At 47.6% G+C, this 17378-nt stretch overlaps 2 protein-coding genes across 6 annotated transcripts; both read right to left on the bottom strand.

Moving 5' to 3' along the window:
- Positions 1–2363: 2363 nt before the first annotated feature.
- LOC309326359 (branched-chain alpha-ketoacid dehydrogenase kinase-like) lies at positions 2364–4941 on the bottom strand. The gene is made up of 3 exons (XM_081834986.1): positions 4791–4941; positions 4355–4516; positions 2364–3517 (listed from the first exon to the last, which is right to left on the bottom strand). The coding sequence occupies exons 1-3, from the start codon at positions 4871–4873 to the stop codon at positions 3373–3375; spliced, it is 390 nt and encodes a 129-aa protein (XP_081691112.1). The 5' UTR covers positions 4874–4941; the 3' UTR covers positions 2364–3372.
- A 4193-nt stretch (positions 4942–9134) lies between these two features.
- LOC309326518 (sulfotransferase 1C2-like) lies at positions 9135–17368 on the bottom strand. 5 transcript variants are annotated; one of them, XM_081835338.1, is made up of 5 exons: positions 17262–17322; positions 13981–14052; positions 11092–11263; positions 10125–10250; positions 9135–9337 (listed from the first exon to the last, which is right to left on the bottom strand). In XM_081835338.1, the coding sequence occupies exons 3-5, from the start codon at positions 11252–11254 to the stop codon at positions 9165–9167; spliced, it is 462 nt and encodes a 153-aa protein (XP_081691464.1). In that variant the 5' UTR covers positions 11255–11263; positions 13981–14052; positions 17262–17322; the 3' UTR covers positions 9135–9164. The 5 variants fall into 5 exon arrangements, with proteins under 5 accessions (XP_081691464.1, XP_081691466.1, XP_081691467.1 ...); XM_081835340.1 differs by having other exon boundaries at positions 11092–11260; positions 17262–17287; XM_081835341.1 differs by lacking the exon at positions 13981–14052 and having other exon boundaries at positions 11092–11260; positions 17262–17368.
- Between the last annotated feature and the right edge of the window lie 10 nt (positions 17369–17378).

Here is a 17378-nt window from a genome sequence, read left to right as displayed (position 1 = left end):
TGATGCAGAGAGACTGGGTTGAAGACCTCTCTAAAAGCAATAAAGGTAAAGGGACCCCTGACCATTAGGTCCAGTCGTGACCGACTCTGGGGTTGCGGTGCTCATCTCGCTTTATTGGCTGAGGGAGCCGGCGTACAGCTTCCAGGTCATGTGGTCAGCATGACTAAGCCGCTTCTGCTGAACCAGAGCAGCGTACAGAAACACCGTTTACCTTCCCGCTGGAGCGGTACCTATTTATCTACTTGCACTTTGACGTACTTTCAAACTGCTAGGTTGGCAGGAGCAGGGACTGAGTAGGGATAGAGGAAGCTAATGTTTCTCTGTGAATGTACCATATTGGCCCGAATACAAGTCACACCTTTAAAATTGGAGGAGCCAACCCTTCTCCCAAATTTGAGGACCTGCAAATGTTTAGTTTGGACATAGCTACCGCTGCATGGATGGGACTTGCAAGCCCAGTTTCCTGAGGCCATCTCCACACAGATATCAGCAGCAGTAACATTGGAGTCAGCATGGCGATCAAGAGCTCACCTCCCAGGTTGAGCAAGCAGCAGCGGGAAGAAGATATTGTTGCATGCTGCCTCAGTCTCCGAGCGGTGCAAGATTCCAGGGGTTGTGGGCCAGGGTTCATGTTTTGGGGATGAGGCACAGATGACACTGTGCTGTCTTTAGGATATATGGTTTCTTTATGCACACATATATAACCTGAGCCTGTGATGGAGGGGTTCACAGCATTAACACCCAAAAAAGGTCTTGTTTCTATCATAGCTGCAGCCTTGGATCCAAACAAAAAATAAAAGTATTGGTGTTCTCTCTGTCTTTCTAGCCTGCAGCTTTTTATTCCAGCTTCTGGTTCACATCACTCAACTCTGACCTTTCGTCTTTCCACCTATCCAGGGAGGGAGGCTGGCAAGTTCCCTTCAGGCAGAGCTTTCCAAATGTTTCATGTTGGTGACCCACTAATTCAGTTTTTACTAGCAAACCGGAGGTTCAGCTAACCCCTTTCGAGCCCTGGGAGGAGCACATGGACACATGACACACTAACATGTCACAAGAGTTTGGAAAACTCTGCCTTAAGGACTCCTGCTGTGGGCCATTGCCAGGCTGACTGGCTATTCCAGCCTTTGCATCCATGCTGCATCCAGGAATTAGAAGGGGCAGGCATTTAGCCTACCACCCCCCAAAAGTCGTAACAATATATAGCCAGCAGAGAATTAATTCTTCCTAAAGGTAAAGGGACCCGTGACCATTAGGTCCAGTCATGGCCGACTCTGGGGTTGCGGCGCTCATCTCGCTTTATTGGCCGAGGGAGCCGGCGTACAGCTTCCGGGTCATGTGGCCAGCATGACTAAGCCCCTTCTGGTGAACCAGAGCAGTGCACGGAAACGCGCTTTACCTTCCCGCCTGAGTGGTACCTATTTATCTACTTGCACTTTGTCGTGCTTTCAAACTGTTAGGTTGGCAGGAGCAGGGACCGAACGATGGGAGCTCACCCCGTTGCGGGGATTCGAACTGCCGACCTTCTGATCGGCAAGTCCTAGGCTCTGTGGTTTAACCCACAGCGCCACCTGCGTCCCTTCCTAGGCAGCAGCAAAAGGAGGATCAGCATGGACAGCCATCATTTTTACTCATCTCCAAAGTGTGCTTGCAGAGAATCGATTAATGGGGAGGCAGTCTGCAATCATCCACCTGTGACCACTTGCCTGTTGAACTATATCCCAGCAATGACATACAGTACTTTCTCTTCCCAGGGTTGATGCCCCAGCTTATTTCTTACAGTCTATTTTCAAACAATTTGATCAGTGATATGGTTAATAAATGGTATTCTTATAGAAGGGTGTGTGTGTGTGTGTGTGTCCCTCCAAGCTCCAAGTTTTAGATCCGCAATAAGGGATTCTATAGGAGAAAGACTGCTAAAAGTGGCCGCACCAGCCTCCTTGTTAATAGCCGTAGCCAAGTCTGTTAAATATCTCTTCGCTTGACTAAAGATGCTTCCAGAAGGTTGAACTAAGCAAGCAGGCCTGCCCCCCTCCCTCCCCAGCTGGGATGTCATCCGTTAGTGGAGCAGAATAGGCTCTCAGCTTGGACTGGGCTGGAAAGAAAGACAGAGAGGCATGGGCATAGCCAAGGGGGAGCAGCTGCCCCCCTAAATCAATAAAAATACATAAATAACTGAGGTTCTCCCCTCCCCCCAACAAAAATCCTGCCTTTGCCCATACACAGAAATTTAGCTTTCTCTCTTCCAGCTATGAAACTAATTGTTCTGCTTCTCTGTGTCCTGGAAGTAGTTGGCTATCCCTGGTCATGTTTATTCGTATCCTCTGTCTGCAGTGTTATTTCTCCCACCACTGTTAAATACAAGATTTGATGGATATTCAGTCCTACATTATTAACAAGGCAAACAGGCCGGACCATGGAGATTACAGAGTGTTCACTAGACTTGGGAATTTGCACTTTTTTATTGGAGTATCACAGCAAAAAATAAAATAAAAATCCCTCTAACACAGTGATGAGGGCAGAGGGAAACCATTTCGTCCTGATGCCTGATTTTTTTTTCTTTTTTTTTAAAAAAGTTGATGGTAACGGAGAGATCGAGTGGAGAGAGGGAGGACGGAAATAATACATCATTGTGCAGCGAAGGGGAAGAACATTCTGGAATCGCACATTCTGGAATTGCGGCAAAGGTGCCAACTTGGTGTTGTGAAAGTCTTTTCCTCCCAAGGTGAAGGGGGTGTTTTTGGTGCTTGTGCAACAGAGAAATCCTTCCCTGGCGGAAGACTGCTGTCTTGCTTTTGGTTCCCCCAAAGAGTGTGCAATAGAAACTCCTCCCCCGGCAGAAGGAAGGGGATTTTCTTTTGGTGCCAGGCGCTGCAAGGAAAGTCTTTCCTGTGAGTTCGAGAACGGCCCGAGAGGGCCAAATGAGAATCAGTACATGCGACAGTAAAAGCTTCAGGCTCACCCAATCTTTGTATCCACGAAAAGAAACAGAGAAAAATTAGGCCGCACAAGAGCCTGGATGAGCTGGCTGTGTACAACAGTTGTATGACGGCTTTAGAAGTTCTCAAAGGGGGGAGGAAGAACGATGTCCACAGGCTGTCCCAGTAAATCTGGATTCGAGAGATCTGTGGTTAACCCACCCATCCCCAAAGGACTGGAATAACCAGCAGTAAGTGGATGACGTCCCATCAGCAATTGGACAGGAAGAAGGAAACTACCTCAACTATTTTCTCAGCTTCAGTAGGATAGCATAGCACATTCGTAGGAATCCATAGGAGAACAAGTAGATCCATGGGAAATCAGGTCTGGTGTCATGTGCTGAAACTTCCTTCTGCAGCCAAGGAAGGTTCAGCCCACACGAGAGAGAGGGGATCTTTAAATGCGGAAGCTCTCCTCTTTGCCATCAATGTGCTTGAGGCGCAGGTACACATCGGTGCCAATCCCCTGCATAGACTGGAGGGTCAGGGAGCCACCCAGATACTCGGCATAAGCACGGGACGTCGGTAGTCCAAATCCAAACCTAGAGAGAGACAGGACAGACAGACAGATAGACAGAGAAGTCCTTAGTTCCACAGCCAATTTTGAAGGGAGAGCAAGCTTCAGTTGACTGGGGGGGGGGGTCTGGAAGGAACACTCTGCAACACATTTATATGGTAGTTAAGTCTTCGTCTATGTAGCTTTCATTCCACAGAATGCTTCCGCCACATGATTTTTTGAAAGGGGGAGACATTTCAGGGAGAGCTGCTGCTTGAGGAAAGCTACAAAAAGGCCAGAATATCTTGTGACAATTGCGTTTTTAATAATACATCTTTTTTTGCCAGGGCCCTGCGTGATCTGCTGCTGCACTACGTGTAAAAAACACTAAATTTTGCATTTTGAGAATTTCATTATTGTTCCTCTTTTCCCCCCCTCCTTCAAATGGCAAGCTTCTAGGTCAACGATGGGGAACCCATGGCCTCCCAGATGTTCCTAGACTACAAATCCCATCATCCTTTTCTATTGGCCATGCTTGACCATGCCTGATGCGAGTTGGAGCCCAGTATCACCTAGGAAGCCCCCAGGTTCTCCAGCCCCCAAGGTGGAAAGAAGTTTGAAAGAAAACCTGGTCCAATTAGTGCCACAAGTATTTATCTATTTACTACATTTCTGTTCCATCCTTCCACCCAAAGGAACCCAAAGCAGAAAGTGCTTTAGGTTCCTCTTCAGTTTCTATTTTTAGTACTCATAATGTCTGCAGATTGACTGGTGTTTTCTTCCTAGATATGTATCATTCTTTCCCCCTAAGGAAACACCCTTCGTGCAGCAGCTGCTGGAAATCCCATTTGCCCCTTCTGTTCCCCCCCTCCTTTGTTCTCACCCATGCATGGGTCCCGACTGGGCGCTGTTCCCCATTTCCACCATGTTCCCAAAGAGGGTGTTCATGCGGGGGTCCTGGGCGCTCGCTTCTGCTGTGGTGAAGTGGTAATCTGTCACCTTCTCAACGTGGTCATGAGGAATTCCGGCCCCTCGGTCTGAAATCCTGCCGGGAGAAAGAGGAGTGTGGTGTTAAGGAGCCACACATTACGGTTCTCAAGATGCTTTAGTCCCTTTCACTTGTCAACGCCCATCCCTCCCCATCAAGGGGAAGATCATCTCAAGTTGTCTGCCTCAATGGGAGGACCCCCACAGATTTTCAAGGGTCCCTGGTATTTGGCTGCTGTTGCCAAGTTCCCACCAATATGGCGGAAATGGGTGGTGGCCTAAAACCTCTAGGAAAGGGGAGAAACTAAAGAGGTTTCCCTGGCGAACCATACCATATGATCAGGTCAATGTCATTGTTGGCAATGGTGATGATGATGTCTGGCACGTTATAAGGGGTATCCAAGTGAGACTCCATCGTGGCTCTGAAAGGAAGGGAATGGCAAGGGAGTAAGTCTGCGTCCTACCTAAGCAGGACCCCTACACCCTTTCCCACTTGGTATGAAGCTCTCCTCCATTCACAAAGTCTTGCAAACCTATCCTTGTTGCCAAAGATTTGGTAGAATACTTCCAATCAGCACACCAAATCCTGCCTTCCATAACTTCTGCAGGCCCCTCTCCCCTCTGCAAATTCCTTCACCCAGTTAGAGTCAGGAACGTTGATCAGAATCGAGTGTCCCTCCGGCGACTCTCGGCAGGAAAAACACATGAGGTCCGTTCCGGCGATTTTCCTCAGGCTGTGAGAAAAACACACCAACTGCTTCTCCTCCTTCTCCTCCTCCCTGCATATCCCCAGGGAGGGGAATCAGACACAGACAGAAATGTAACTACATGCTTTTATTCCTGTCTTTAGCAGTCATACAGTAAAAGATGTCTGCTCTCTTCAACAAACAGAGAGAAACTCCAAACTCCACCCATGTACATCCTGTACAGGTCATATGACACACACTGAGCTCATATCCTGTGCTCAATAAGGATGAACTGCCCCTTTGTTTCCATGGCAACAGTCACATACATCCTGCCTGGCTTTGCAGCCACTAGCAGCTGTCTGAGCTGTTAGAGCCTTTGCTTGCTGCAGCATTGCTGCTTTAGAATAACATACTCCCCCTAAAGTATCAATGTGTGCTGCGAGCAAAGCGTCATCCAGAGAAGAAAACAAACAGTTGTTATATGTATAACACTCCCCTGTTGTTTCAGTTCCACCCTTGGAACTACCCGCCATTGGTTTTACCAATGTACCTCTCTGGTTGTGTGTCTTCCAAGGAATGAGTGCATCTGCATTACCTTGGTTAACAACTCCCTGTTGTGCCTTTGTCTCTGACTCAGACACAGCTTCAATTTGACCTTGGTCGTTTACAATAGCAACAGCTAGGTTAGCAAACTCCTTTGAATACCTCTTGGGTGGTACACCCTTCGTTGCTCTCTCAGACCTACGTAAGAAGTGCTGCTCTTCTTTGCTTTCTGGTTCAACCTTAGGAGTCTTTGGAGAACCAGTACCAATTGTAAACAGTGGTTCGTCTTCCTCCTCTTCTGAGGGTCTAGACATTACGTGAGATTTCCTCTCAATGACTGTGACAACTGAGCTGTCTGAGCTATCGCTGTCATCATTACTACTGAACTCAACAAAATCAACATCACCATCATCAGAATCATCATCATCACCTGTGGGAAATGTGTGAACAATCATTCTCTCCTGTTCAGGAGCACTCTCTAGGAATTTTGTGAGAATCACCTTACCAGATTCAGACAAAATTACTCTGTAGAGACCCTTTTCATAACCCACAAAAATGCCTCTGGCATTCTTTACTCCACCCGGAGCTTCTGTCCTCACATGAGACCCAAAAACCTTGAAATGGGCAACAGAAGGTTTTCTGTGGAACAGTTTCTCAAAAGGAGAACTTCCCAACTCTTTTGAAAACTTTCTCAACCACGTATAACAAAACGACGTTAGCGACTCAGCCCAGTACTCATGTGGCAGATGTGAACTAAGCAATTGCGCTTCCATTCCCTTTTGCAATTCTTTGTTCACCCTAACACAGACACATCTGTTCCAAGCTTCTTCGGAAGCTACAATTTTGTGTCTTATCCCTTTCTTCTTCAGGAACCTCTGGAAATCCTGTAAAAGAAAAATTGGCTTCTCATCTGTGCAAAGACAATTTATGTCAGCATCATGCATATTTTTAACCTTGTCACAAAACTCTTTAAACCTCTCTAAGGCTTCTTTCGGTCTTTCCAAAAGATAAATCCAGACAAAACCTGTGAAAGAATCAACACATATTAGGTAATACTTTGCATTGCCTCTAGACGGTGCTAAAGGACCAATCACATCAGCATACACCCACTGAAATGCCTTGTCGACCCTCGAGGTGACCTGGTTGGCGTTCTTCTTGGTTACACCTGCAAAAGAGAGCATGTTAGAATCACAAGAATTACATTCCATGTAATCACTTTGATCAAAAGTCAACAAATCCAGTCCATCTTTCTCTTTGGCAGAAAGATACAACTCTCCATCTTTGTAGATCTCGCAGTGTTGATCATCATAGGACAGTTTTAGTCCCTTCTTGGCAATCTGCGAAACGCTGAGCAGATTGTACTTTAACTCTGGAACCAAATAAACATTGTTTATAGTCAAGTTCTGACTTTTAAGATACACAGTCCCAATTCCGGTGGCTTCCAGCTCTTGACCGTTGGCTTGTTGTACAACGAAGCTTTGCTTCTTAAACGACGAAAACAAATCCCTACGATGGGTCATGTGAAATGTACACCCAGTGTCTATGACAAAAGCGTTCTCCACTTCTGGCTTGGTTCCTTTCGACATCAAAGCCTTTGCAGGCTTCGTCTATGACTTGGCATGACCTCTGCCTGACGCCTCAGACTTCGTGGAGCTTCCCTTGGCTCCTTTGTTCTGACGTGGCTTCTTACAGTACCGCTGAAGATGCCCAGTCTCTCCACAATTGTAGCATCGGACAACGTTCAAAGCTACGGCATTTTCTCCAGTAGCTGTAGCAGTGGGGGTGTCAGAACTCCGTTCTTGTCTCCCCCTGTCCTTGACTTCCAGGGCGGCAAGTCTGTCATGTTCATTAAGAACCACGGCAAAGACTCTCTCCGAAGTCAAATCTTGCGCTGGGAGAGACCCCAGCTGACTGGCAACCGTTTTGTAAGTCCGATTCAGGCTGTTGATCACCATGAAGCAAAACACTTCCTCCTGCAGACGGAAATTGCGTTCCACCATCTGTTGACGCAGATATTTCATTTCCGTCAGGTGCGCTTGAACATCTCCATCAGGCGCAAGCCTCAGGTTGGTCAGCTTCTCAAAATACAGCAACGCTGAAGAACCTGCATCTCTCTGATGTGTCCTTCTCAGCGTGTCCCAAACATCTTTCGCGTGCTGTAAATCCTGTATATGAATAAGCTGAGAGTCTGACACGCACAGAATTATAGCAGTTCTGGCATTCACATCCTGTGACTCCCAAGCACGTGTTGGTGCTGCAGGGATGGGGTTCTCAATCACCCCAAACAGTCTCTGATTCTGCAGCAAGGCCTTCATCTTAATAGACCAAGATGCATAATTGTCACTGGTCAAAAGGGGCGGAGAAGGCAGGGCTCCCCCCTTCTTAGCATCCATTTTGAGTCCTTGCATTGACTCTCAAACACAAGCCTCTAAAATCCAATAGCTGGCTTGTTTACACTCTGTGCACCTGGCAGCCATAACACTGGCCGCTTTGGAAAGTCCCTTTCCAACAGTTCCTTCTGGGCCTAAGTCAAAACAAACTTGTTTTCGCCTCTCCGAGGCACTGTGTGACTGTACAGCCCTTATCTTGAAACTGGCCTGTGTTGCTAAGCAACTGCATTCTTTTCTTTGGACAGGAAAAACCACAGGAATGCTTGGAATGCAGAGCTCTTCTCTCTCGGAGCTGTTTTTCCCAAACCTTGCTCCCTCGAAGCAGAGAATGAATCAATCTGCATTCACACTTCTAAGCCCGAAAATCTCATACCTGGCTCCGTAGCTTGGCTTTCAGCTTCCTTTGGTCAGCTTCTGGCTGCAGAGAATCAGCTTTCTCACCTCAGGCCTCCATGGAGCAATGGAAACAGCAGCTCTGCCACTCTTTCTGCAGACGTCCATGGATCGTAGCAACCATCCTCTGCTACCACTGTTGGAATTCAGGCTCGGTCAGAGGTATGTGCCTATCTTCAGGCACCGGCTGAATTCCTTTGACCTCCCTCCGGCGACTCTCGGCAGGAAAAACACACGAGGTCCGTTCCGGCGATTTTCCTCAGGCTGTGAGAAAAACACACCAACTGCTTCTCCTCCTTCTCCTCCTCCCTGCATATCCCCAGGGAGGGGAATCAGACACAGACAGAAATGTAACTACATGCTTTTATTCCTGTCTTTAGCAGTCATACAGTAAAAGATGTCTGCTCTCTTCAACAAACAGAGAGAAACTCCAAACTCCACCCATGTACATCCTGTACAGGTCATATGACACACACTGAGCTCATATCCTGTGCTCAATAAGGATGAACTGCCCCTTTGTTTCCATGGCAACAGTCACATACATCCTGTCTGGCTTTGCAGCCACTAGCAGCTGTCTGAGCTGTTAGAGCCTTTGCTTGCTGCAGCATTGCTGCTTTAGAATAACAATTTTTACATTTTTAAAAGCATACATGCTGATTGCCTTCCCGAAATTAGCGTGGCACCTAGTTTAGCCCTAGGATCCACCTCTCAGAATGAAGCAAAAGGGTGTCTCTTCCCAAAGTGTGAGGCCCCCTTTCCCATCCCTTACCTTGCAGTTCTGCTCCCAAAAGGACCGAGGGAGCAACTGTACGGGGAGATGGGTTTTCAGAGTCCGTGGAGAAGGCATCGCGTTTGCTTGATCAACCCCTGCTCAAAGAAGAGTGAGGCATTAGTGGCAGAACAGGGTTGGGAGATCATCCCATCCCATTTCGGAGGGCAAAACACAGCGAAAAATGAATCCATTTCCAAATCCAAATCGAGTTACATGATTGGCCTTTCAGGGAGACCTGGGGAAGGTAGTTATGCTGAGAAACCAATTTTATAATGTTATAGGTTTGAAGGGTTGGTCTGGAAGACACCTTATGGGTTCCAATCAAGCCAGTGGTTTTGTATCTTCAATATGGCAGCCTGTACAAGAGGGAACCTGCTGAACTGGTCAGAATGGTCTCTTTTTCAAAATAAGGGCCCTGGCCAAGTCTGTTAAGCATCCTCTCTGCACATGCCTAGAAGTTGGTGAAGACCAGATGTGTTGCCATGGAAACAACTGGAGATGCTTCTCGGGGGCGGGGGGGGAGAAGAGTGGTCCTTTCCCCATCTCACCTGGCTGGATACCATTTCATCCTGGAAAAGGGGGGGGAGGCCAGGGGAGCTAGTCTGGGGTGAGTTTTGTCTGGGCTGGAAGCTTGAGAAAGACAGGGATAGAGGCTCCCTGGAAACCTAAAGTGGAGGCCAAGATCTGTTGGAGTGTTCCTGCTGTGAGCCTATGCTCAGGTTGCACATCTGTGCAAGTAAAGCCATATATCCTAAAGATGCCACAGTCTCTAGTGACCTTCATTCCAAGGAAACAGAGTAAAAGCAGGCACCCCAGAAGTCTCTCCCCGCCCAGAGATTGGGTTGGGCACCACAGGAATATGGATGGTGCTGTATTTGTCACCTGAGGGCTGGGGTGGCCGTGCCCACTCAATGAATGGGTGGCGATGATGCACAGGGGCCCGCTGGCATTTCTCCAGGTCGCCTTCTTGTTGGATCATATCCACTATCTCTTGTATCCAGGTGGTACCTGGCATAATGCACAAAGAGAGAGAGAAGGAAAATCAGCACTCATATATTCAGGCCCAGTCTTTTGCCCAGGACCTCAGCTCTCTTGCCCCGTATGCTATTTTAAACTTAAATCCCCTTTCCCCTTTGGCTTACAGGGCTCCTGTGCATGCTGTATACAGCTCAGCACCCATGTGACTCCAGCCACTAATGCATATTACTTTCCATCTATCACTATGAACTAGCAGGTGCAAAGTTGTGTTGTGGATCTGTGCCCAAAAAGTTTACAGTAATCAATAGCACAGCAAGCTAATTATTCTCAATAGATTTTGCATATTTACCACTATGTGCCAACTTTGCACACTTTATACTGCTTCTGCTAGCTGTAAGAAAGGGAGATAGAGACCTTTAAAGCCCTCTCAGCACACATGAGTTTAAGTACAGCGTTCAAACTCACTAGGATGAGGAACTTGGTTTTTTAAATAATAATAAACACACGAAAGATGAACCTAGAGATTCTGAGCCCTGTATGTGCTCTGAAAATAAAAAGAACAAACATTAATGCATGGAATGATCATCACCCACAGAGCTGAATGTAATAATCATCTACCTGGCACAGGCATAGGCAAACTCGGCCCGCTAGATGTTTTGGGACTACAGCTCCCATCATCCCTAGCTAACAGGACCAGTCGTCAGGGATGATGGGAATTGTAGTCCCAAAAGATTGGAGGGCCAAATTTGCCAATGCCTGACCTAGCAGAATCGTCTTTCTGAAGGCAATATAGGACTCTCGCTGGACTAATCTTGAGTTTTGTGCTTCTGCACCTCTCAGACTGGGTGCAGCTTTGTCCCTGGATAATTACCTGCTTTGGGATATGTACAAATGAGCAGGTCGTCTGGCTTCGCCTGGAAGCTCTGGATCCGGCTCCATTCCTGACAAGTAGCCTTTGCCAGGGGAATCCCATCCACTTCGCCCAGCTCAGGGCGCCCCTCTGGTTGGGCCTCTTTCCCTTGTCCTGTAGGCATTGCTCTCTGCTGGGGAAACAAGACACAAGGAAAATACAGCACCTTGCATTATTATGCGTCTCTGTCTTTGAGGGAAGAGACCTTCCATGGTTGCCACCGTAAGCGTTTGGGTTACGGTTGCCATCTCTCTCTTTGTTATATATATCAGGACTCTTGAGCCTTTAACAACAACAGACATACACAACACAGCTGGAGGTGGGTTTCCTCAGAAGGGCTTCTTCGCATTAATTTCTGCCTGCCAAAAGGCGCAAGAGCCCTGCCAGAGAAAAAGGAAGGCAGGAAGAGAGGAGGATACAGTCACAGTCCCTGTGCATCCCCATTGGACCCACAGCTTCTCCCAGATAGCCCTGCACCCTCCACAACCTCTTCCCTACCTTGGCCTTTCCCCACCTTTCCATCCACCAGGGTGCTGGGTATTATAGCTCTTTGAGGGGTAAACTACAGTTCCCAGTTTTCTTTTTTGGGTGGGTAAGTGCTTTAAATCTGTGGCATGCGTGGGAATGTCGAGGATAGTAGGAGAAGATATATTGATTAAATATTATCCTTCCTCACTTACACTTGTGAGTCAGTGGCAGGGTACATTCCCCAGTATATTGCAGGAAGCTGCAGTGGTGCCTCGCAAGACAAAAAGAATCCGTTCCGCGAGTTTCTTCGTCTAGGGGTTTTTTCGTCTTGCGAAGCAAGCCCATTGACAGCTTATCGGCTTAGCGCTATTAGCGGTTTAGCGGCTTTTAGCGGCTTATCGGCTTAGCAGATAAGCGGCTTAGAAAAGGGGGGGGGAGGAAAAAACCCGCAGGAACTCGCAAGACATTTTTGACTTGCAAAGCAAGCCCATAGGAAATTCGTTTTGCAAAGCGCCTCCAAAACGGAAAACTCTTTCGTCTAGCGGGTTTTCCATCTTGCGAGGCATTCGTCTTGCGGGGCACCACTGTAGTTGGTAGATTCGTTTAAGCATTCCAATCTGGCTTCTCCAGATTGGGTTTGATCCTGGTAAATTCCCCTTTTATCCCTCCTAAAAAGAATAAAGACACAACAGTCTTCTTTTAAAAGTATAACAGGAAGTTTGTTTGTTTGTTTGTTTAAATTATTTGATTTATTAACAATCTCTTATATCATATGACATATTTCATATAGCACATCTCGTATAACATATACATATACATACGTATTGTAAATCTTCTTGAGTAAACATACCGTATATATAATCTGTGTAAGCAAAAACCATATACAAGTAGTATTCTGCTTACTTACATAAATTAAACTAATTCATATTTTTACTATCTTTTGTTGTATTATCTATTTATTAACAAGAATTAAAGAAAGAAAAAAACAGAAAAACAAAAACAAAAAGGTGTAGCTGGACTTACATGCTGTTCACAGTAGGTTCCCTAAAGGCAGGCTTTAGCTTGAAGTTACAGAAACCAGAGTGAGTTCGTCCCATGTAGGGATATAAGCCCATGCCCTGCTGGCTGAGAGCCAGCAGACAGCTAAATACACCAATATTGGAAGAAGGCAGCAAAAGAGAGAAAGGGAAGATGGCTTCGTGAGCAACCCTTTTACAGGGTCTCACAGGGTCACGCCCATCTACCTGGTCACATGCAGGGGGATGATGCTCCAGCCCAGGTGTGACAGGAAGTCCTCCTGGCTGCAGTAACATCCCCCTTTGTGTCTGCTCATGGCAAACAGGAAGTGTTTTACTTGCCTGCTTATGTTACATCCCAGTGTGTCTGCAGCCTGTGTCTTGGGGCATTTTAAAATTTAACGTGTCACAGAAGAATCACTCTCCGTTGCATCTAGGTAGGCAGAGGCTCTGCAGCGGATAAATGGCCAGATCATACATTGTGCGTCCCGCCCCCCCCCCCCGTAAACTTAAAATGTTATAGGTTCAGAAAAATGTAAATTGAATGGGCGGGGAAGAAGGCTCATGTGTGAGTTTGAAACACCCTAAAATTCCTTGCTCAAGCAGAGAGTGGACACCCATTTGGGGTTTAGCAGGAACCTCTTGAGACAGAACGCTTAGATTTAGATGGTACTACATGAGGTTTATGAAGGGACACGGGTGGCACTGTGGTCTAAACCACAGAGCCTAGGACTTGCCGATCAGAAGGTCGGTGGTTCAAATCCCCACAACAGGGTGAGCTCCCGTTGCTCGGTCCCTGCTCCTGCCAACCTAGCAGTTCGAAAGCACGTCAAAGTGCAAGAAGATAAATAGGTACCGCTCCGGTGGGAAGGAAAACGGCATTTCTGTGCACTGCTCTGGTTCGCCAGAAGTGGCTTAGTCATGCTGGCCACATGACCCGGAAGTTGTACGCTGGCTCCCTCGGCCAATAAAGCGAGATGAGTGCCGCAACCCCAGAATCGGCCACGACTGGACCTAATGGTCAGGGGTCCCTTTACCTTTACCTTTACATGAGGTTTATATACTGCTTGATTGTAATGAAGCCCCAAAGCAGTTTGCAAAAAGAATAAGATGATCAAATCATCAGTAAAAACCAAAACCAAAACCCAATTCAGTTAAAAACAACTATTTTAAACATCCAACAATTACTGTAATTCAAACTGTAAGCTAAAAGCCAGTTCAAAACACATGCCAGCACATATCTGGGTAGGTTTACCTAAATAGAAATATTTTCAGCAGGCACCAAAAAGAGTACAGGGAAACCAGGGAGCACTTCAAAGTGTGGGTGCTGCCACTCTGAAAGACCAACTTATTGCCAATTTTGTACCTTTCGTCCTTGCCGAGTTGATGTTGAGTTTCAGAGACTTCCCGGTTAGCTCTTTCCCTGCAGCAGCCACAACGGGAAAGGAAACTGGGTCTGATTGGTTCCTAGTTGAAAAGCTTGGAAGGTCCCTCCCAGAAGAGGTGGATTAAAAGCTTCCCCCTCCAAAGCTTTGTAGCGTAAAAGCTACACAGTTAAACTTCCTAAGTACTTTTGGGTTGTTTTCTCGACAATTTAACCAGGCAGTTAGCTGCCGCCTGCCTCCAGCCTTGACAAAACAGATTCCGCTCCTCAGCTGCCTTTAAAATTAAAGAGGAGCACGGCAGGTGACATCAGTTTTGCATTTCTGGAACTGGGAAGGATCACTGAGCTGGACTTATGCGGAGCACTGCCAGTAAATTTGCTCTTCAAACTTTAGAGGGAGGGAGTTTGAATAGCTACATAAAGAAGCAAAAAATGCTTCCCATCCTCCAAGGGGTTATCGGAGGAAACTTGAGGAATGAGGGGGAGCTATTTGGGGAAGGGATTTTTTTATGGGGAGAGAGGTATTTTCAGAGGAAAGGGATTAAGGTCTTTCCCACACCATGCCAGTCTTTTGCTGGATTTCACAGGGTGTCTTTGGGGAGGAGATCTCCTAGGAAGTAAGTGCCATATACTGTATAGTTCAGTCTCCAGGGGATTAAAGGTAAAGGTAAAGGTACCCCTGCCCGTACGGGCCAGGCTTGACAGACTTAAGGGTTGTGTGCTCATCTCACTCCAGAGGCCGGGAGCCAGGGCTGTCTGCAGACACTTCCGGGCCACGTGGCCAGCGTGACAAGCTGCATCTGGCGAGCCAGCGCAGCACACGGAACGCCATTTACCTTCCCGCTAGTAAGCGGTCCCTATTTATCTACTTGCACCCGAGGGTGCTTTCGAACTGCTAGGTTGGCAGGCGCTGGGACCGAGCGACGGGAGCGCATCCCGCTGCGGGCATTTGAACCGCCGACCTTTCGATCGGCAAGTCCTAGGCGCTGAGGCTTTAACCCACAGCGCCACCCGCGCCCCCTCCAGGGGATTAGAAGCCCCCAAATTTCTCTTCAAACCAATACATAATTTTTGGAATGCAAAATTCTTCCCCCGATTGCTTGCTGCTCTGGAAGGCTTGCTGTTGCTGTTTTTGTTTGGAAGCTCTGGATCTGGCGCCAATTCAATAGCAGTGGACTTAAGATGGGGAAACCTGTCTACTTTACCCAGCAGAGTCTGTCACTTTGCTCTTCAAGGTTTAACCAACAAGTTCATGTCTTTGAGACCAAAAGTGTGATGTGGTTAGGGCATTGCTGTCTAACGGAGGGTCATTAAATGGGCAGCTCTCTCTGTAACACTTCATCAGTTTTGATTTGACAGCCATTTGGATTAGGCTCAAGATGTGTGGAAATTCTGGAGGAACCCAAACCATCACCAAAGTCAGATGATACGGATGGGCTGGCTGAAGGCCACTGTCGTGGGATGGCTGGGTGCAGAGGACTGGTGGGAGGCCCCGGCTGGGTAAACCCCAAAGGAAGAAGGCTCAGAGCCCATGGAGTGGTGGTGGGACAACAATGAGTTGATAGGGAGAAGAGTGGGAGGAGGTGTCGGAAGCTGAAGAGGTAACAGGGCTTAGTGAGCAGGAAGAGTCTGTGGCAGAGAGCAGTTCAGTATCAGAGGCAGAAGCGGAGGCTGGAGAGGAGGGGGGCCAAAAGACAGAGATGAGGCAGGCCATTGAAGCAGCTGGGGTGTCACCCCCTCCTCCTGTGACCAGCTCCCCTCTCCTCTGGTGTCCCAGAACCAGAAATGGTATGAAGAGGGAAGAGCAAAGACAGATACAGTGACAGAGTCTCAGATCGCTTGGGAAGGACCTGGGGGATGAAGAGATTTAGGCAACTGTAGAAAGGCAGTCCTCACAACTGCCTCATAGAGGCAATATCTGCTGGGATGAGTGGCTGTGCTCATTAGGCCTGGCTTCCTGAGCTGACCGTGCTTTACTGAACAAAGAGTTAATTTCATTGATGCTGTGTGATTTATTGCTGACCTGCTCCTGGCACCCGCTTCTGACAGCCACCAGCTCAGAAACAATGACTGCATGATTTTTGAACTGGATCATCATTTGCGTGTAACGTTGGACCCCCCCCCATCTCACTCATGAGCTGGCGCCTCTGCTGTGAGGTAGGTTAGGCTGAGAGAGATAACTAGGCCCAAGGTCACCCAGTGAGCTTCATGGCTGAAAGCAGGAATTTGAACCCGGGTCTCCTCAGTCCTGGTCCAACACTCTGCTGCTATATCACCCTGGCTCTCTTGTTCTCACAGTGGCCAACTGGGTGCCTGGAGGACATGCAGGACATGAACGCAACAGCGCTCTCTTAATCCTTGGCAATTCCCTGCCTACTGCCTCCAACAGCAGAGGTAGACCCAGCTATCGTGGAAGTTGGAAAATGAACTGTTTCCACCTCTGCAGCTTGACAGCATCCATCCCACACTTGGCGCCTTGAAGGGAAACATGTCTCTTGCTTATGCACAACGGAGGACTAGAGAGACTCAGTGATCTGAAGTGACAGGCCAGCATCTGGCAACACTGCGTTTACAGGCACAAAACGGCTTCGGAAGTTTTTCAGAAGAAGCCCTGGTGAACTCATTGGGGGCTGCAGTCACACCCAGATTTGCCCGGTTCCTGTTAATTCCAGTGAAACTTGCCTGAAGAGCACTGAGTCCACAGGTCTGCGCTCTCTCTCTCTCTCTCTCTCTCTCTCTCTCTTTCTCTCTCTCTCTCTCTCCCTCTCCTCCTTTCTCTCCAAGCTTAAGCAGAAAATTCACATCATGGTAGGTCTCTGCCTCTGGGTGAAATTACCGTATTTTTTGCTCTATAAGATGCACCAGACGACAAGACGCACCTAGTTTTTGGAGGAGGAAAACAAGAAAAAAAATATTCTGAATCTCAGAAGCCAGAACAGCAAGAGGGATCGCTGCGCAGTGAAAGCAGCAATCCCTCTTGCTGTTCTGGCTTCTGTGATAGCTGCGCAGCCCGCATTCGCTCCATAAGATGCACACACATTCCCCCTTACTTTTTAGGAGGGAAAAAGTGAGTCTTATAGAGCAAAAAATACGGGTATTTGCCTCTTAAGGCACCCTTTTCTTAATTTGCAGCCTATCGCACCCAGAATTTAGCTGTGCATACTCCTACAACATCAGACTTGTTCAGTTCAGTCTGCCAACACCATTTAACAGAGATTTCAAAGGAGAAAGTGGTGAAGAGTCTCCTAGACGTAGCTACTTACATGGATCTGTCCAACAGCCAAGCACTCTGGGGCTCCTGGAAATGGCAAGTGTGGCCTCAGTGGCTAATCTTTTCCTTTTTACATTCAAACATACTGTAGGTCATTTGATTAGCAGAA

The sequence above is a fragment of the Podarcis erhardii genome (assembly GCF_964252035.2).
Source record: "Podarcis erhardii genome assembly, chromosome: 13".
Classification (NCBI taxonomy): Eukaryota; Metazoa; Chordata; class Lepidosauria; order Squamata; family Lacertidae; genus Podarcis; species Podarcis erhardii.
The sequence above is the reverse complement of the archived record's forward strand: the minus strand, read 5'-3'. Positions and strand labels throughout refer to the sequence as shown.